The 22,011-nt window shown below is 32.9% G+C and overlaps 1 protein-coding gene across 1 annotated transcript in view; it reads left to right on the plus strand.

Moving 5' to 3' along the window:
* LOC136028237 (ileal sodium/bile acid cotransporter-like) overlaps positions 1-2,855 on the plus strand; it is a 33,636-nt gene extending 30,781 nt beyond the window's left edge. Inside the window, exons 4-5 of the mRNA XM_065705964.1 lie at positions 80-344; positions 2,471-2,855. Of these exons, the coding sequence (XP_065562036.1) occupies positions 80-344; positions 2,471-2,805 (600 nt within the window). The 3' untranslated portion in view covers positions 2,806-2,855. The remainder of the gene's footprint in view (positions 1-79; positions 345-2,470) is intronic.
* The last annotated feature ends 19,156 nt before the right edge of the window (positions 2,856-22,011 follow it).

The raw sequence follows: 22,011 nt of genomic DNA on the forward strand, positions 1-22,011 counted from the left end.
TTTAGGAAGGTCCTCTGGCTTATCCTCATCTCATGCTTATCCTCCTTTGAAAGTTTCAAATCCTCCTTTTATATTTCAGCTGGCTTTCTACACCTTGTCACACATATTTGTTTTATTCGACCGGAGTATAGTCATATCTGGCATGATTCTTGGATGGGCTGGCTATGCTTTCGGTGCCACTTTTGCCTGGATATGTAGGCTTAAGAAGCCACAAATCATTGCTATATCTTTTGAAACAGCCCTTCAGAACGGCAGTGTTGGCTATATCATTTTGAAGTTGTCCTTGCCCGCACCTTATAGTGACCTCGCCGCTTTGCCTGCCATCTCTGCTATGTTGTTTACAAGTAAGTAAGAAGTGGCCCTGCCTTTAAGTTGTATTCCTTTTGCTTCTATATAACTATTAAATCAATAAGTTTTGGAAATTTGATTTTATATTACGAGATTTTTTTAGATAGTGGGATACACTAGCATCTATATCATTATTAATTAAACGTAATATACACCTTCGTTTTATAATTATTATTTATTTTTTTTTAATTAAGTGGTATTAGAAACATCTTCTTTATTACAATTAGAAAAGTAGGATACACGAAAAGTTTAGATTTATATATATATATATATATATATATATATATATATATATATATATATATATATATATATATATATATATATATATAAAAATCATTTATTTGAATTTATATAAATTATTTATATATATATTGTTAGGAGTAACAATATCTTCTGTATTAAAATCAAATAAACAAAAAATATGACATCCTTTTATAATTGTATATTTTTTCAGGATGAAGTGGTAATAGAAACATCTTCTATATCACAATTAGATAAGCAGGATACGTAAACTTTATTTTATATTTAGATTAATTTTTTAGGAGGAAGCGGGAGTAGGTATGTAGGTAGGTAGGTTTTATTTTTATCCACGATATAAACATAAATAAAAATGACAACACTAATAAGTTATTGCAGCAAAAAGAAAGTCCTGAGGACTTGAGAAATTGATACATGGTTTTTATTTTATATCTAGAGTATATTTACTATATTTTTATAGTATATATTATAGTATTTTATAGTATATTTTTATATATAGAGCATAGTAATATAGAGTATATTACTAGAGAATATTTATTTTATATCATTTTTAGAGAACGAACTGGTAGTAAAAAAGAAGGGATGGATAAATGTGAATTTAGTTATAATTTCATTATGAGTAGGTTACATTAGTTTATAGCACCAAATGGAGTTAATTAAACCAGATTAAAACCCCTTGCCCTTAGCTTTTAATAATTAGTCTCAATCGGAAATATAATTACAAAAAACACGAGGACAAAATAAAGCACAGGCTAAATGAAAATAAAACTTGAGGTCATACGTGGAATTCTTCCCTCCATTTTCCATTGTCATCTCTGAACATTTTAGTATTATTTCTGGATTAGACTAGTTCGTTTATTCATAAGGTTATAGGTAAATGCAAAGGATAAATTCAGACTCTATTGCAAAATTTTAACTATTCGTTAAAAATTTCTCAACCAGACTCTTCTTAGAAAGCTCTTTTTTGAAAAGAAATGAAAATACACAATAGCCGATAAATTACAAGTAAAAAAAATATTTGCCCTTCATGTGCAGTATCCTTTATTAATAAAGAAAGGGAAAAACTCGAGATCATTTGTATATTGAACTGTTTAGTCAAGGTTTTATTTCCGCTGATAAAGGCTTAGGATGTGAAGCCGAAGTGTTTGAAATCATATTCTTAAATCTTTCACTTATTTTCTCACTGTTTTAATTAAAACTTTTATCTGTCATTATGTATTTTGGTTATACATACTTTCATTCATTTTAGTAACAGATGTAAAGCCAGTGTGTTCTAGCAAATTCTTCACGAGGACTTGGCCAGACAAAAAAGGCGTGAGCTGAACTTGAGTGTTGAGTTTGCATCAATTAATTTGTTCAACACTAACGCTTAATACCCACGTCAGTTGAATTGATTCTTTCGCTTCACAGTATAAATATTAAACAGTAGCAAACATTTGGTTCAGAAATGGGGCACATCGCAGCACGCAGAAAGGGAAGTTACCAATACGTTAGAGCAATATCTTCAAAGAGATAGGTCTCCCATAATCCCATCGTAATGCTCTAAAAATGTTGTCGTTGCGTTTGCATGACGTTGGAGTCATGAAGAAAGGTGATCGACGTGTGTCCCAATAATCTTTAACGGAGAGTATAAAAATTTTCGCTACTTTAATATTTATACTGTGTTTTGCATCACAGCAGAAATATATATAACGAAATATATTCGTTATATATATTTCTGCAATGGTTTCACATCAAGAAAACCTCAACGAGTTCACTTTGACATAGAACGCAAGAAAAGAGAATTGGATATATTTCACAAAGTTGTATTTAGTTAAATTATAATTTTATTTCAGGTTCTCAGCATATTTCTATTTTCCAGGTTTCACACTAATTGGAGTATATTGCATCTATATGTGCTATCAAAAACTCTCTGCTTACCAAAAAGGGAAGAAAGAAGGAAAAGTAAAACGAAATCGTTCCGATTTACCCACTCAATTAAGTCAAGCTCCCCTACTTGAGACTCCAATTACCCCTATTACACCAACGTTTTTTGGAAACGGAGTGAACATTCAGGAATCATGGTCAAAGTCTAGCCAATATACAGAAATGGCTCCAGAAGTTTATTATCCTCCAGGAGTTCCTTATACTGGCCGTCGTGGTTTAACACGTCAAATTTCCGACGCTGAAACACAAACTTATTACGAGTTAAATTGAGCTATTTTTATTTAAAGAAAAAGTATGTGAAATGTAATAATTTTATAACAGATACTGTTAAAAATTATTCAGACAGTCTAAGTAGAAGGTGTTTTCAGCCTTAAACCTAATACTCTAATACTAGCAAGTATTAAAGTTCTAGTTAACTACGTTTCCCAATTAGAAGGTTCAATTGCAAGGTTATCGTATTACTTTGCTTAACATTGGCACTTTTTCATAAAAATTAAAATAAATTATTTTAACGCAATAAAGATAATTAAAAAGTGTTTGAGTTTGAATAATTTTTTTAACAAAGATCCAATTATGCATAGTACTTGTTTTTAACTTTATAACATCCAATGTAAAAAAAAAACCAAAAAAACAAGAATTACAAATACGCAGAAAAAAAAATCACAAATGAAATTTGTATCTTCAATAAATTTTTATCCTGAAGTTTTTTTGACAAGGTTATATTTATCTATAATACATCCTCCTAATAGGAGCAAAAAGAATAAAAATACAAATAGCTAGTCAATACTGAAAATAGTTAGAAAAAAGCTAAAAACTGGAAGTCACTAGGCTGCCAGGGTCAAGGCCCCAAGGATTTCAGCATTAATTGCGCACCATGGGTGCAAGTTGCGGAGTACTATAATTAGCAATGTCTATCAGATCACACTCAAAACGGTTAAAGGCAAAACAAAACTCGTAAGTGATTTTTTTTCTCAAAATTTTATTGCTATTCCATGGGCCCTGCTGATGGATGCAGATGACGAGAATGTAGCCCTTCTCTCACAGAAGTCCAAAACAGCAGGGACACCTGAGGCCATAAGTGGGTCCATAGACTAGCTTTTATTGAAAGAATTCTGCCAACCCGCCTAACAATTAGCCTATTGAAAATAGATATTGATATCCCCCCACCATCATAGAAGCCAAATCAAGTAAATACTACAAAGTGGCACAAGTATGAGACTACTATCTTCCACTCCCTTCTGGTTGATATAAATATGACGAGCAAAAAACCTCCTCCTCCCCCAAGGAGATCAAATCAATACTTGATTCTTAAAAGCCGTAACTGGGAACATAAAAAGTGACCTCTGAATGATTTTAGTAGAGAGTCAACGACCCTTTCTGAATGATTAATTGAAAAAGACAGAAATCACTCTGAATGAATAAATGAAACCAAAACGGATCGGGATTGTAATGAATAATCACAATCAAACCTAAAGCTGAACATATGAATACCTAATTATTAGTCAAATAAGACTTAAAACCAACTGAAACTGGAACAAATAAGAGTATGCCTACAACCTGCATAAGCCATCCAAAGGCCTGAGTGTCGTTTACACTTTACTGAAAGTGTTTTGCGTTTCCAGAAATGTGTTTGTTAGTCATCATAGCATCAAAACAACATAAAAAACATAAAAAAGCAAAGCCAATGTTTAAAAATATGGTCTACCACACATTATGATGATGTTACCACCTTCCCTCTGCCTCTTTGCCTCTTTCCCTCTCTCCTTCTGTCAAATTGTCTAAAAGGCTTATGTGTCATTAAGTGTTAACGAATGTATTTGAAACACTGAGGTTTTCATTTGTCAAAACAACAACAAAACAAAAAATAGAAAGATATTAGTTATCAAAATTACAGAGAAAAAAAATAATTTCCTTGGCGAATTTAAATCTTTTGAGAAATTTGGGGAACCCGTCTCCCAAGTCTAAGAAGCATGAAACTAGGTGATATTCGATTTGTCTATACACGTACGGCCTTTCGATAATCAAGAGGACATGTGCTGTCTCTTGATTTAGCTCAGCGTCTCCCATAACATATATCCCATAATATATATATATAACATATATCCCATAATATATATATATATATATATATATATATATATATATATATATATATATATATATATATATATATATATATATATATATATATATATATATATGGACAGTAAAGGAAAAAAAAGGGCGAAAAATACAGAATTAGACGTTACAATCCCTATCGGCGGTGCTGATCTCCGTTTCATGGTCCTTCCGCAAGGAAGTGCAATGAGTGGCAGGGAGCCAGACAACCTTTGCTTTCCTGCACCCATCCTGTTTACCTTCCCCAAATTTCTCCTGATAGCCATTCAGAGCTGGTTTGGTTCTGGCTGAGCTGACAGAGTCATACCACTGACCCCATTAAAATCAAATAATCCGCGACATTGTTTAAATATTCTGAAAAAGTGTACTTTAATTTTTCAAGACATTGACGAAAAAAAAAATCACTATAATGATGACTAGAAAAACTAATGGAACTGTAGATCTGTAGAACTGATGTTAATTCCTGGAAATCTCAGCAATTCAATATCCTATTTCACCGTAATTTCTTTTCATTTTTCGATTTTGGAAATACAAATCAAAATGTTTATAATATATTTCGTTTTCAGTAGAGCATAATGAACGAAAGTGCTTCCATCCTTTTACGATTAGTGGAGGCGGAAGGGTGCAGTAGACATATCCCTAAAACTGATAATTTTTGTTCGTTTTAAACTTGACTTGAAGATTCAATTTAATTTTTATTCGTTTCTAAGATTCATTTATTCATCTACATCAATATCTGTGATCTTTATGTATGACATGATCATTTATTTCAATTTATGTTCGCTTTGGGTTTTATTTATTGTTTCATAGTGCTTTCTGGTTGCCCAAGTTTTATCGTTATTTAATATAGTGAACATTTCCCCAGTTCTTCAGGTTTTAGAACTAAAATCCCAATTAACATTTCCTGAAAACTTCCACTTATAAATTTTTACCTGTTCCTGGGATATTGCAGCTACATCCATTGACAACTGGGATGCACATAGTATGCTCAAGTTCAATATCCCCCTCATCATTCTCTGAATGTTTAAGCTTAAAACCCTTCCCTAACTGTTCTTTAAATATGGAAGATATGCCTTTTTGACAACCTGGATGCATATGGTGTCATTTTATTTTATTTAAAATATCAACATTTTAACCATTCCGTAAAAATTTTAACTCAATATCCGTAGCTTAATAGCTTGATAGATAGATTAATAGAGATAAATCATAAGATCAATATAAATAGGCCCAGACAACTTGGATGCATCTAGTGTCTTTTGATTTAATTTAAAATTCTCCTCAACCTTCCCTGAAATTTTCACCTTAATAACCTTGGTCATTCGTGAAATATTGAAGATAAGCCCTTTTGACAACCTGGATGAACTATGTTATTTTGACAAGCATGATGCAACTAATGTCTTCTCGTTTAGTTAAATAGTTCTAATTGGAATAGTAGAATTTGCATTAGTATTTTCACTCAATCGGAGCAGCAGTAGCAGAACTGGTAGTAGTAGTAGTAGTAGTCAGAGTCACAAGTAGTAACTGTTATGATCAAGATTTGTCACATTTGCAGTCACAAGTTGTCACACTAGTAGTCGCCGTTACAAGTAGTAATAGTTACGAGAAGCCGCAGTAGCAGTCAAGTTGTATTTGTATTCGCAGTCGCAAGTAAAGGCTGTCTTAGGTTTTTGCTGTCACAAGTAGTCATGGTTGCATTCGCAGGAAGCTATTTCCATAAGTAGTCAAAGTCGCAATCGCAATTAGCCTTTGTCAAAGTAACAGTCAAGTCGTCAAAGTGGCAGGTGCAAGTAGTCACAGTCGCATTCAGTTTTACTCTTCCGTATGACAGTTTATTCAACAGAAGTAGTTCAATAGCATACTGACATTCTACTTTTTACCTTTTCACTGCATCCAAAATCCGTTTAATATTGCTGCGCAAGTAAGTGAACCTATCCACTTATTAAGTTTTCTCTTAGTCTAAAATTTCCTCTTTTTTTCATTTATTCCTAACTAAAGCGATTTAATATTCATAACATAAATTTTTAGTTTTCGCAATTTGACCAATCAGAATCTCGAAATCATTCTAAATGTCTTCTCCTTAATTTATAACCAGCTGAAAGTCAGATATAGTCATTTACATGTTGTTGTTTTCAGCTTGGTGCTATATCACTCTCCTTTCTGCCAACATTGCCATTAATTTAACGAAAACTAGATCTACGTTGCATGGGCAACGTAAAGTGTTGCGGCAACCTTTGTTTGGCTTCGCCAAATAAAGAGTTGCGAGAGCAACACTTTAAACTTTACATTTTTTGGTATGAAGAGAGTGATAGAAGAGCCCACAAAAATCTATTCAACAGGTAAAACTAAGGGGTGACAGCACGCAACTCCCGTTGCGCCGAATAAATGGAATTCTGACCCTGCCAACTTTGATCGTGAAACCTTTTTTCTTGATTGGGAGATGGTTCATCACCACTTTATCTATTTTTAACACTAGACTAATTATCTAATTTAACAAAGACACAGAATTTCGCTCGAAGACATGTAACGGGAGTACCCGCTACTTTCACATCAAGACATGGGTGAAGAAGGTTGTGTGATATCACCGCGGCTGTTTGTCGTAATTTTGATTGTATTCTCCGGACCTGTGACAGACATGAAATCCAATTGGATAATAAGACACTCTGAGATGTTGATTTCTCTGACGCTTTCAGCCTCCTAGAATCCTGCAAACAAAAGCTCCCTCATTATATCAACCAAGTCATAGACGCTGCCAAAGCTTTTGGTATCAAGATGAATGCCAACATAGCAAATAGTATGGCGAATACTGGATCTTTACTCGACCTACGATGCAATAGCCAGAAGATAGAGCAAGCCGTGGAGTTCAAGTACCTAGAAAGTACCATCCACAATTCAGGATCATGTCAGGTAGAACTCCTAGTCAGGCTGAGACTGTTAATTATCAACGTCCTCTCGAAGCTCTACTATTATTCTTAAACTTGGCACACGCCGCAACAGATTGAAAAGAAGCTCCTCGTGTTTAAAAATATGTGTTTAAGGCGCATTTTAAATACCCACTGGTCCCAAAAACAAACAAACACCACTGTACGACGGGAGACATCTCTGCCACTGATAACCAAAGTGATCAAAATATGTGAAGTGGAGATACCTCATTCAAGTGACCCGCATGTCCAAATCTCGACCGCCGATGATCCTCTTTCAATAGCAGCCATGTAGTAATAGAAGGACAGGAAGCCTCAAAAACACCCTACGACGCAGCTAACGGCCTGACGTCACAAGGCTCAATGCATAAATCCAACCTAACTGGGAAGATATCTGGGCGGCCGCAGCAATAAGAGAAGACTGGTGACTCTTCATGGCTAGCCTAAGCTCCTCTGGAGGTACAGGAGAATCTAAGGTCTAAAGTGAGGATCAACTATGACTTTATTTTCCCTGTCAAAAGGTGGTTATATCCTCATATTATAATTTTGGTAAATCAAGAATCCTTTATTCCTTCAACAGAAAAATTTGCGTTTTAAATCGTTTTCCTCAACTCAAGGACTCTTTCCTGTTTGTTACATAATTAACAAAAAAATATGTTTCGATTAAACAGTCAAGAAAAATAAATTTAAAAAATTACAAACATTTCGGTTTGAAAATTGACTAAAAAGTACAAAATATTTTTTCCTTTAAGAATTCATGAATCTAAGAGAAAATGGGGAGGTGAAACGAATTGGACTTAACTGATCCTTTTAAATTCGTTTTCCTTAACTCTCCAACTTTTTTCATGAATGTATATATGAGATAAACAAATTTATTATAAAGCCAAAACCAAAACAGGAATAACAGCAACCCCAAGAAGAAAAAAGCTTGCCGAGGGGGTGGCAAAATATATTAGAAAATAATGCAGGACAAAGAAAAAACGAAACTATAAAACCAACAGTACGACCTAATTGGCACCACAAGCCTTACAACAACAAAAATAAACAATACTAATAAAGTCATACCCACAGAGGCCAAAACAAATTACTAAATTATTTACTTACCCCCCCCCCCAAAAAAAAAAACTGGGACAAAAGAACTAAAATTAATACTTAGTTAAAAGCATTTCTTTTATTTCTCTCTTGAAAAAAGAAATGCCACTATTATTTTTCAAACTCTGATCTAGATTATTCCAACTTTTAATCCCCCTATGAAGCACAGAAGCGGTCGACCGGGTCGAAACAGTCAATGGAATATTAATCTCTCCCGAAGATTGAATGCCATAATTATGGATCATGGATCTCAAATTCAAAATATGAAAGATTTATAGCTATACGTAGCCTAAAAATAAAAAAAAAGTGTAAATAGCCCTCCTAGTCCAGTGGCTCGTAGTATCTTTATTCGCTCATAGACGTTCCACACCAAATCCCGGGGTCGTAGGCTAGCCAACAAACGAACAGCATTTTTTTGAAGAACTCGCACAGTCCGGACAACGGATCCAAATGTTCAAGCAAATGACATCGTACGAGTCAGCAGCCCCTTTTGTTTAATTTGTGGAGAATATCTTTACTAATCAAACAGTTCGTTGTAACGAACTGTAATAAGGAGCAACCCGGCTTAATAGTAACCGAAACTCTAAAAAGTGGAATTTTGACACCAATATATATAAGTTTCATCAAGTTTAATGTTACCCCTCAAAAGTTACGATCCCAAGAAAATTTGCCATATTTTCAAAAAAGGGGAGACACCCCATAAAAGTCATAGGATCTTAATGAAAATCACACCATCAGATTTGCCTTATCAGAAAACCTTAATTTAGTGGTTTCAAACTCCTGTCTTTAAAAATGTAGAATTTTGTGTGTTTTTTTTTGCCAGAAGAAAGATCACCAGAAGAACAAAGAAAGAAATTTACCAGAAGAAAGATTTTTTTCCACAAGGGGTAATCCTATCAACCCAGTGGTCCTAGAATGTCGCAAGAGGGTTCATTCTAAGGGAAATTAAAAGTTCTACTCCCCTTTTTAAGTGACCGAAAAATTAGACGGTTACTAGGCCACCTCCCACGCTGAATTTTTCCCCAAAGTCATCGGATCAATATTTTGAGATAGCCATTTTTTTGGCATGCTCAAAAATTCTAATAGCTGTGTCCTTGAGGACGACTTAATCTCCCAAAGTCCCCGGGGAAGGGTTGCAAGTTATGAACTCTGTCAACTGTTTGCATATAGTATTTGTTAGAGGGAAGTATACTGACGTTTGCAGGGGGGAGGGGATTTTTTCTGGTGGTAGGGGATCGGAAGGGGGGTTACGTGAGAGGATCTTTCCATGGAGGAATTTATAATGGGAGAATAGAATTTACATGAAGGGGGTGCTGGATTCTCCAGCTTTACTTAAAAAAATGAGAAATTAAATTAAAAGAACAAGTTTTGTCAACTGAAAGTAAAGAGCAACTTTAAAGCTTAGCAGAAACAGAAAACGCATGTGAGGGGGTTTGCCGCCTCCTCAATACTTTGCTCTTTAAGCTAAAGTATTTTTAGTAATTATTTATTCTAATTAAACGGCCTTTGTGATTCAGGGATTATTCTTAAAGAATTGGAAAAAATAAAATAAAATTTAATGTAAAAAGAGAGGTATTGACAAGAAAGCGAACACCCTCATATACGTAATAAAAGTATACGAATTGAGGTTCGTTACGTAAGTTAAATTGTAAGTTATGTATATTTATTACTGATAAAAACGTTCATAAATAAGATCAAAAGTCGTAGTGGCCTTTTTAAGTAACAAAAATTCGGAGGACAGCTATGCCCCCTCCCCCGCACTTTTTTTCTCAAAATCGGCCGATCAAAACTTTGAGAAAGCCATTTAGCCAAAAACAGTAAAATTAATACGCAAATTTCTTTTTAATTATTCATGTACAGTGAGTCAAAATCAAAACCTGCATTAATTCAAAATACATTTAGAAAATAAATAAAAAAAACAAGTATTTTTAACTGAAGGTAAGGAGCAACATTGAAACTTGAAACGAAAAGAAATTATTCTGTATATGAAAGGGGCTGTCTCCTCAACGTCCCACGCTTTACGCCAAAGTTGAACTCTTTCTCAAAATTCTACTTTTTAAAGCAATAAAAAACTGTAGCGTAAAGAGCGGCAGCGTTGAGGAGGGGACAGACACTTTCACATACGGAAGAATTTCTGTTGCTTTAATGTCACTCCTTACTTTCATTAAAAAAAATATGTCTTTTTTAAATTTAATCTTTAGGAAAACTTAGTAAATTTAATCGTATTTCCTGCTGTGAGGATTGCAGCCGCAATCCCACAGCTATTTTTTGTCAAAATTTTAGTAACGTTTAGGGTGTGCTCCCAAAATTTCCATTAGCCTAATGATCATTAACTGTCTACTATTTACTTCAGCCTAAAATGGAAGAGAAAAATCTCAGTCCCTAAAATGCCAGACATTTTAGTCCTTCTTTACTTATAGTAATATCTCTTGTTTCCCCCGTCTTCCTGTTGTCTGGGAATGAATATTGTTAATGATAATTGAGTTCCAAAACACGGCCTTTGTAAAATTAAAATGAGAATTCACAACTATCGGTCCCATGTAAAATTGACATAGCAGTTAATTACTAAATTACGATAATACTAAATAAATACAATCTTAAATTAGTACTTGTTAAATATTAGAGCTCACTTTTCTCTCCCTATTGTGAAACTAGTCGTAGTATTGTTTAACTTTCTTAGAATGCTTGGGATATGTGGTAATAAATCTATGATTTACTTTGATTAACCTATCCAATGACAACTTGTCAGCAAAACCAAAAATAACCCTTATTTCAGTAAGGCCTACAGCTGTTTAGCTGTTCAAATAATCAGTTCAAAAACGAAAAAATAGTCCACTCTGATACATACTGTCACATCTATTACATAATTAACCTATGAGTCTGTTATATTGTATCAGTTTCTATTGGAAATCAACAGCATGGGTTGTTCAAAATAGTTATTACACTAAATACTTAAGTTTTGGATTTATGAGCTGGAAACTGAAATTGGTAATTCAAGCTAAAAAAGACAGTGTATGAGGCAATCGTGAATAAGTTCTGATACGACGCTGGATAAATGTAACGATAAGAGAAAACGGTAGGAAATGAAAAAAAAAAGAAAAAATGGATTTATGAGCTAGACATATCATTAACTAACCGGCAGCAGTTACGGTAAAAACTAAAAAACTGAAATTGGTAATTTAAGCTAAAAATGACAGTGTATAATGCAATCATGAATAAGTTCGTATACGATGCTGGATAAATGTAAAGATAAGAGGAAACTTTAGGCAATGAAAAAAAAGAAGAAATGGATTTATGAGCTAGATATATCATTAACTAACCGGCAGCGGTTACGATAAAAACTAAAAAACTAAATTGGTGATTTAAGCTAAGAGAGACAGTGTCTAATGCAATCGTGAATAAGTTCTGATATGACGCTTGATAAATGTAACGATAAGAGAAAACGTTAGGCAATGAAAAAAGAAGAAGAAATGGATTTATGAGATATATCATTAACTAACCGGCAGCAGTTACGGTAAAACCTAAAAAACTGAAATTGGTAATTTATGCAATGGGTCTTGTTTTTTGGTGACAACAGTTATTTTTCAAATCGCTGTTCTTGCACCGACCAAGTAATGACAGTGATTGATTGCAGTTTTCTTCGTTTGAATTAGGAGTCCAAGCTCTCGCCTTTAGGCATATGACATCTATTATCATGAATTGAATGAAGCGAGTCGACACCTAAGCACTTCTTCCCCAACAAATCTTCTAATCTTAATCCAGATATACATCTAAATTCTTCAGCTGGAACTGCAATGGCTGGGGAGTATTTTCTGATTCAGCTACTGCTCTCTTGTGCTAAGCAGAAGTATTTTTCATTAGTTTTCTAACATATCAACCCTCAAAAAATATTTCCTTTTAAATTTTTATTGTAATTATAATAAAAAAATACTAACAAAAACAGAGGCAATGCCCTATTTCAGAGGCTTCAAACCGATTTTGGGCTATGCCCCACATAGGCATTCCTAATATCCTGATACCTCCCCCTCGTAATATTTTTTTTATTTTATGTATATTCACCTGAAGGAAGCTTAAAAAGTAATTAACTTGTTGTTTTTTGTTGGTTCGTTCTCTAGACATATTATATGCTAATAAAAATTTACTGTCTGTATAGAGCACTTTTTATACAATGCATGCAGTTATTGCAATACTGTCCTGTATCTTGTTTGCTCTTTAAATGCACGTGAATGGGACGTCATTTGCACATTTTGCTTTTTCAAAATTGAGGCTCTAAAATATAATCAGTCGAAGGGTGCATGTACCACCCATGACCCAACCAAATATTTCCACGCCCCACCGGTGGGGCTTTGCCCCACGTCCGAAATCACGGTCTTAGCTAGTAAAGAACAATGTTTCATCAACGTTTTATTTGTCTATCTGTTGTTGATAGTTTTTTCCTACACTTCCTATGAGAGGAATAAAGAAGCTCCTCGATTAATCGCATTCTAAGATCAATAACGTTTTTTCTAGACTATATCTCTGAAATAATTTCTTTTTATCTGAGTCTAAATATTTATTTTTCAAAAGACAAAGGGTTGAAGTTCAGTTTAGATCCTATAATTAAGCAATAACCCATTACATCTTTGGAAAAAAGATTTTTCTGTCGTAAATATGCCTTAAATATTTTCTTAGTGCAAAAGTATTTGCAACCTAGTAAAGAGGGAATCTCATACAATTGTACTGAGAATTGATAAATATATTGAAAAGAACATTCTTTGTGAAAAAATGCTATTGTCAACAAACTTGAAAATGCGAAAAATTATACAAAACAGTGATTTGTTGTATTTTTTCTATAGTCAAAAGAGCATAATACTATTAAAAAATGGCGGCAAATTAGAAGAAGAAATTCATCTCTAAAATTGCATTGGTCAAAAACACGTTACTGAAGGTTTATAGGCTTAAAAGCCTAAGAAAATTCCGTTTTGGCGTGGGCAACACTATTATCTTTTTTTCTTCTTTAGGGCTGATGGCATTGACTTAGGGTTTTTAGATGGGCAGGAAGGAACTCATTTCAACAGATGGTTAGGGTCTTAGAGCCCAATTTCAGTAGTGAAAGAGATCAAAGTTCACCAAAGTGCATATTTCGGCCAACGAAGTGCATACCAGTGAAGATTCCGAGATAGTTAACCGATTCATCACAACTGAACACCCTTAGAAGCAGATACTCATCATGCTTGAAGCAATGGCTGCAATCTAGTTGCCTGGTAGCACCACGACTTATCTTTCTATCTGTTATCTTACAATACAGGGGCATAGGAGCGCAGCATTGATTCAGGTGGTAGAGCTTTCCTGTACTGCTCTAGCAGTTCGGGGACCTATACGACATGTTCTATATCTGTTATTTTAATAGCCCAGATATACAGCATCTTTAAATACACACTTGACCTCCCCCCTCCGAGTCAAATTCAGAACTATCTGGTTCCCCGACTACTCCCAAACAGTTTAAACTTTATCTCCCATTGACATACGCTAGGTATTGAAGGTGTGGTGTTCTGATTATATAAAATAAATGAAGTGTTTTCAATTGAGCTTCCTTCTTAACTGTTAATCTGATATAGACAGGTTAATATTAACTGTTATTTTGATCTGAACTAAATAGTACAGACAGGATCTTTTAGTTTTTTTCTGTCCCTCTCTACAGGCCAAAACATGATTTCCACATGCCCCCGTACCCCCTCCCCCTCCAATACTTTCAAACGACGTATTTTGACGGATCAGGTGTACATAACTTCTTTTGGAATATTCAAATATATGTTATGTTTCAGTGGTATCTCTTGAGAAACCATGAATAATTTTTGCCCACTGAACAACTCCAAGAGTTTCAAGCTGAAAAGACGAGGAAGACCAAACAAACAGACCTATTCTACTAAAAACTATGTGAGCAACAAGTAATTTACGCAATTATGGATATTGCCCTGAGGGGCATGTATACCCCAGAGACATCTTCATTATAAATTTTGATTTTTTTTTCTGGCCGTATGATAACTTAAGTAGCTTTTAAACCAATTTATTCTCCATCTAGAGCTAGGCCCCATTTAAAGCAATTAATTAAAAAAAAACTTTTCCCACAAAACATATTTTTTAAAGAAAAGTAAAGAGCTCCATTAAGTCAAGAATGAGCAAGAATCAAGTCAAACATTATTCCAAGCGTAAAACTGATTACTATCAATAAATAGATGAAACTCGAAACAAACAGAAATTACTATAAATAGCTAAGTCAAACTCAAAACAAGCAGAAATCAATATGAGTAGGGCTGATGACCCCCCATGCCTTCTCAAGACCAAACAACGATTTGCGCTTTAATGAAAAAATCAGCAACAACAAAGCAACAAATGATTGTGAATTGTCAGTTTAATAGACATATACTGATATTTATTCTTTAAAAGTTTGATAATTTTTATTTATGAAAGCAAGAAGAGTGAAAATATATAAAACGTATTTTGTTTTCAGGAAGCCCAAATTGTGTTCTGGTCTTAAGGAGGCATAGGGGTCATCAGCTCTACTCGCATTAATTTTTGCTCGTTTTGAGTTTAAATTGGCTATTCATTGTAATTTCTGTTCGTTTTGAGTTTCATTTTTTATTGATAGTAATTTGTGGTAGTTTTACACTTGGTAAAATATTTGACTTGATTTTTGCTCATTCTTAGCTTAATGGAGTTCTTTACTTTTCTTTGAAATTATTTTTTGTGGGAAAAGTTTTTAAAATTGATTTCTGTTTGTTTTATATTGACAGTCTTTTTCACTGAAAAAATAATTAAGAAATAATAATTCTTAATTATTAATTAATTAATTCAAATATAAGAAAAAGTAATAAAAATAATTAATTTTAATAAATAATTTATCAAAAAATTAAATAAGCTGTAATAAAATATATATAATAAAAAACACATTAATATAAATTTAGTAGTTTAGGTAGTTTGGATTATGTAACTTACGTTGGCATCATATTCGTGTTCGTAGGTTTTACCAATTTAAGTTAGTAATTTGCAAAGACATTTGAGCTGTTCCTCAATACGCGACTTCAGTAATTAAGATATACAAAAATCCATAACTTCGATTTTCAACATCTTTGACTTGAATAACCCACCAATAAATCTGGAAGGAATATTAGAATGAGGTCCTTTAAACAAGAAGATAAATTATCATGAAATATTACATAAACCAATAAAAAACAGATTCCTAAACTGACAGGTTACGTCAAGAATCAAATACCATATCCTACCATGGATGAAAAGATGAAACATAGAACAAATAAACTTAAAATAAATAGCCAGGTCAAACTGAAAATGACGACAGGAAAAATCAATATCACAGCAGCAATATGAAATCTACACTTTACTGAAAACAGAAGAGGAGTGTTTTTTTTTAAGAATTAGCTAAAAAAAAAACATTAAAAAACCACAAAAAAAAACATAGAAAAAAAGAAAAAGAAAGCCCTCATAATAATCACATCTACAGACAATTAAAAACATTTACGAGACTAACTACATTTTTTCTTTAATATTGTAATAGCAAAAAAAGAATTTAATTTTGACAAATCCTTACAATAGCAGTCTATCTTAACTGATTGTAATATTATTAATATTTCAATTAGTCCTGCGAATCCCAAGCGCCGAAGTGCTGTCAGCAAATCTTACCGATAATGTTTTTATGTTCAAAGCATCTGGACCATAGTTATGCTGGCAAGATTCAACACCCCTTTTCTGATGATTTCCCAATTATCAGGGCCGTAAATGTGGCACAAAAGCGACCATATGAGGCCTAATAAAAAAAAGCGTAAAATAAGTAAGGACTAAGCCGTTAAAAAAAGGGTTTACGTATTTTTAATGAAGAGTTTAGCAGCATCGATTTTCGCTGGAACTTGGACATGAAAAATATGTATTTTTGTAAATTCCTCGCAAGATGGGATCGCAGAGTCGTCCATAATTACAGATATTTTTGCGACATTACTTTTAAGAATTAAGAATTTTATGAACTCATAAGCGTGTCTTTAAACTGAACAAAAGTAAGACAGAATAGAGTAAACTCGGTAATAAGAAAAGCTATAAATTGCTTTACCAACCAATTGATTTTAAATAGTGGTAATGATAATACTAAGGGAACTTGGAAAGTTATTGATGATCTAATGGGCACGAATCAGAAGCTCCACCCAATTCGCTTCTCATTCAAGGAGAATGGTCACTAAAACATTGGTCACAAGGTATAGACGGCAGGGTTAGTGAGTTTCAATATTGCTTTCTTGGCAGCGAACTGAAAATAAAACTAACTTTCAGGTTTGTACTTGAGATCCTGCTCTGAAGATTGCAAAAACAATAAATATAATTCAGCAGGGACAGGTGTTATTAATCTGAAGACTTTAAAATCAATATTGTGTTATTTGCTACCGTGTCTCGTCCACATGATTAATTTGCCTTTCGAAACTGGTGTATTTTCTGACTCACTTAAAAGAAAAACATTCATCCCTCTATCTCTCTCTCTCTCTTTCTCTCTCTTTCTCTGTGCCTATGTCCCGATTAGATGTTTGCTTGTCCCCGTGTTTGTCTTTGCATGTTTGTTTGTCTGGATTTTGTGCTTTTAGGTGTTTTTGTCTCCCTTTCTCTTTGTTCCTGTATGTCTTAGCGTCTCTTTTCTTGGGGCTCTCTCTCTCCCTCTCTCTCTTTCTTTCTCTCTCTCTCTCTCTCTCTCTCTCTCTCTCTCTCTCTCTCTCTCTCTCTCTCTCTCTGTCTATGTGTTCGAGTGGATGTTTGCTTGTCCTCATGTCTGTCTTTTTGTGTTTGTGTATCGGAATATGTGTGCTTTTATCCCTCTCGCTCTCTGTGCCTGTGTGTCAGAGCGCATGTGAAATGGAATTTGAAAAACAGGTTTGACAACATTATCTCTATTACATTGTGGTAATTGTTGTTAGAAGAATATATTCAGATAGATTTTTTTTTCAGTTCCAAATAGCTCAGGTTATTATGTAAACTGCAAAAGTATTTATGTTGTCTGAACAATAATTTTTTTTTTAATATCAACTAGATAAACGCCTGAAAATTTTAAAATAAGTCATTTTTTCCTTCGATTCAATCAACTCGTCTAAAAATCTTCTATTCAAGTACAAAATTTACTTATTAATCTAATATACTAATAATAATGAAATTATTATTATTACTAGCTGGGTCACGGCGGCTACGCCGCTGGGCCCCAGCATGGCACGCGGCAGGATTCTATATATGGATTCTCATTGTCCCTTGTGTTCAGACACACATTGTGTACCCAGCACAGACAGTGCTGGGTAATGCGTGTCGAGGAATAACCAGGTTGCTGGGCACGTTTCGAGGTTGCTGGGGCACGTTCCGAAAAAAAACTAAAAAATAAAGAACAAAAATAAAATAAAAAAGAAGAAAAAACCAAAAAACTAAAAAAGGTAAAAAAAAATAAAAAAATAAAAAGAAAAAACCAAAAAAAAAAAGAAAAAAAAATGAAAAAAAAAATTAATTAAAAAACAAGGGATTACAAGAATTCAAAAACATTAAAAAAGAAAACCAAGACTTTGAAGCTTGGTAGATAGCATTGTTAGGAATTGTACTTGCTTTAATAGTCAATTATCTTTGAAAAAACTGCAATAGAACACAAGGGACAATGAGAATCCATATATAGAAGCCTGCCGCGTGCCGTGCTTGGGCCCAGCGGTGAAGCCACCGGGATCCAGCTAGTGTTCTATAAAAAATGGAAAAAAATGAAAGAAAGAAAAAAAAACTAAAAAAAACAACAGAATACTAAAAAAAAATATCTTCTATAAAAAAAGGAAAAAACTGAAAAAAAGAAAAACTAAAAGAAAATTAAACAAAGAAAAAAAACTAAAAGAATAAAAAAGACTAAAAAGAAAAAAAACTATAAAAAACTAAAAAACAAAAAAAAACTAAAAAAGAAAAAAGATAAAAACTAAAAACTAAAAAAAAGGAAAACTGAAAAAAAAGAAAAAGACAAAAACTAAAGAAAAAGAAAAAGGAAAAAAGAAAAATTAAAAAAAGAAAAAAATTAAAAAGAAAAAACTGAAGAAAAAACTAAAAAAGAAAAAACTAAAAAAAAGGAAAAACTAAAAAAGAAAAAACTGAAAAAAGGAAAAAAATAAAAAAGGAAAAAACTGTCTGTCCGTCTGTTACACTATCTTCTATAAGAAAAAGGAAAAAAACTGAAAAAAAAGAACAAAAAAAACTAAAAAAAACTAAAAGAAAAGTAAAAAAAGGAAAAAACTAAAAAACTATCACATCTTTGCTGGGGCTCTTCAACTATACCATGTTCAGCAAATATTAAATGGTTGGGTCTCTCTTTTTCCACGTCACTTTCGTCTACTTGATCCGCGATTACGTCCAGCGTGCTGAAAAGTATACGGGTTGGTTACGGAAAAATTTCACCAAATCGTGGGCGGTATAACCGAAAAGGACTATGCCGTCTTTATTCTAGTTTTTGTGTCCCTGCTGTTTTTTATCTTTCTGGTTTTACTTTCCTCCTTCGCAAGAAGGATACAAAGAAAATACGCTCAGGATATTTTGAGTATTGCAAGTATTTGCAGCGTCTGCCTCGGTGGTATGAGAATCATACAGTCGTTTCTAATTTTGACATCGTTGATGCGCCCTTGCGACTGAAACATTTATCTAAAGATATATCTCTTAAAACTCAGCAAATGATTGGTGTCTTTGACCCTCTTTGGCCATTTTTTGAATTGAGGTAATTTATTTATGTTGTACTTATGTATTTATGTTTATTTATGTATTTATGTTGTTATTTATGTTTTTTCTTTTTTTTTGTGTGTTTACTCCTCAGTTTTATGTATTTTGTGGGTTATAAATAAATTATTATTATTATTTATATATATATATATATATATATATATATATATATATATATATATATATATATATATATATATATATATATATATATGTATATATATATATATATATATATAAAGAATGTATCCTTAGGATGTGAATGTGAATTAGATGACATAGGTAGGCTATATTTGTACACTTTTCTAGATCATTTTCTGGAGACAAACCTAATTTCATAATTCAGCAACAGTTCTTAAAAAAGCAATTATTTACCTAAGCATTTAAAATTTGATCAAATTAACTAAAATGTGTGATAGATTTTAGAGAGCAGCGAATTGTTTTTTATACGTATGCATATGTATGCTGAAAGGATTGAAACCACCAATAGAACAAAGTAAAAGAAAAGACACCAAACTAAAACTGATTTGCTGGTCATCTCATAGATAATAGGCTAAAGAACTTCGTAAACAAGATGTACTAATAATAATAAGATATGATAAGACAATAATAAGAACTAGATGAAGAGAATAACTGGTATCCTTTTGGTTGGTCACCAAGTTTCCCTAAAATATAATTATCTTCATCATCATGAAGATGATGAAGATAATATATATGAAATATAACTAATGAAACTAATGAAATATATAATTATATTTCTCAGATAAAAGGAAAGAATGTATCCTTGGAATGTGAATTAGATGACATAAGTAATCTTTTTTTGTTCCATAAAGCTGCGCAATTAGAAGCCCCTATTGTCATATATATATATATATATATATATATATATATATATATATATATATATATATATATATATATATATATATATATATATATATATATATATATATATATATATTATATATATATATATATATATATGGAAATTCTCACTGTCCCTTGTGTTCTATTACAGTTTTTTCAAAGATATTTGATTATTAAAGCAAGTACAATTCCTAACAATGATATCTACTAAGCTTCAAAGTTTTGGTTTTCTTTTTTAAGGTTTCTGAATTTTTTGGTCCCTTGCTTTTTTTAATAAATTTTTTTCTTTTTTCGTTTTTTCTTTTTTTTTCTTTTTTTGTTTTTTTTTCAGTTGTTTACCTTTTTTATTTTTTTTATTCTTTTTTTATTTTATTTTTCTTATTCGTTTTTTTAGTTTTTTTCCCGTTGTTTACGTATAGTCTCTGTTAATGGGAAATATACAGACAGTTTTGAGAGGGATTCTGTGCTTGGGGTGAGTTTTCATGGAGATAATTTTTCATATGGAGGGAATTACCCCGTGTGTGTATTGGCTAGGCTAATACAGAATTAGCCTACCCAACTTTTTTCAAGAGGAGCGGGCAGCCGCTCTCATGTAAATATGGACGCCCATAAGGGATATCAAGCGGTTCGTAAGCCCTACCCCCCTCTTACCATTTACATTTTTCAGTTAAATGGGAAAATCGTGTGTTTTTTCCAATAAGGTGCTCTCTAATAAAAATAATAAAGCATATATAGATATTCAAGGATATAAAGTGTTTCTCGTAGCCCCTTCCCCCTAAAATTCAACTTATGGGTGCCCATGTAGATAAGGACTAGTTTATTTTTGTCTTAAATTTTGATGTTGCTCCTTATTTTCTGTTTAATAGAACAAGTTTTAATTAAATTCTTGGCATTTTTAAAGAACGCAGATATATTCTGCGCCAACTTCTTGCCTCTCCCCATCCTTACGGGTCCTCCTTGGAAGAAAAACCCCTTGGACAAAATTCCTCCTTAGAAATTTCCTCCAGCATAAAATCCCCCTGCTTAAGGCCATCCCCGTTGAAATTACCCCCCCCCCTGGAAAACTTCACGTGAACAATTATGCCTGAAAAATTCTCTATAGGCTATTTCCATTTGAGAAAAATATTGTTTAAGTTTAATTACTGACCGCTTTGCGAATCATGCAGAATCTACCTCCGTAGAAGATTTTATGGTAGCCTACTTACGTGTTATCCAGACCACACTCCAGAAGTTGGATCTGTTTAAAACGGGTTGTCTTTGTATTTTTCTGACAGAATTAGCCTGAATAGGATAAAATAACATGTTACATAAGTTTGTTACTAAAAAATTATTTTTTAATTATATTTTGATATGTTTTATTACTATTAACCTAACTTCACTTCTTGAGTGTGGTCGGGATAACACATAAGTATCGATTTCATGTATTTGATTGAGGATTTCATAAAGAAAGGAAAGGGGGGGTACAAGGCCATAAGCCTACTTGTTTAAATCTCCTAGTAAACAAGTAGTTCAAGTATAATGAATCTTCTCAATTCTGGTAAGGATAAAACCCCAGTTACTCGTCTAAGAGGGTGTATCAAATACCACGTAGTTGTGGAAATTATTACATTGGTTGAACCCACCAAATTTTAAGAACAAGATTACAGCAACACAAAAAAAGTATTGAAAAAGCATTTAAATCTAAAAATAGCTCTATATCTTTCGATTCAGCTTTAAGTAATCATATTTT

This window comes from Artemia franciscana, chromosome 6 (genome assembly GCF_032884065.1).
Source record: "Artemia franciscana chromosome 6, ASM3288406v1, whole genome shotgun sequence".
Taxonomy (NCBI): Eukaryota; Metazoa; Arthropoda; class Branchiopoda; order Anostraca; family Artemiidae; genus Artemia; species Artemia franciscana.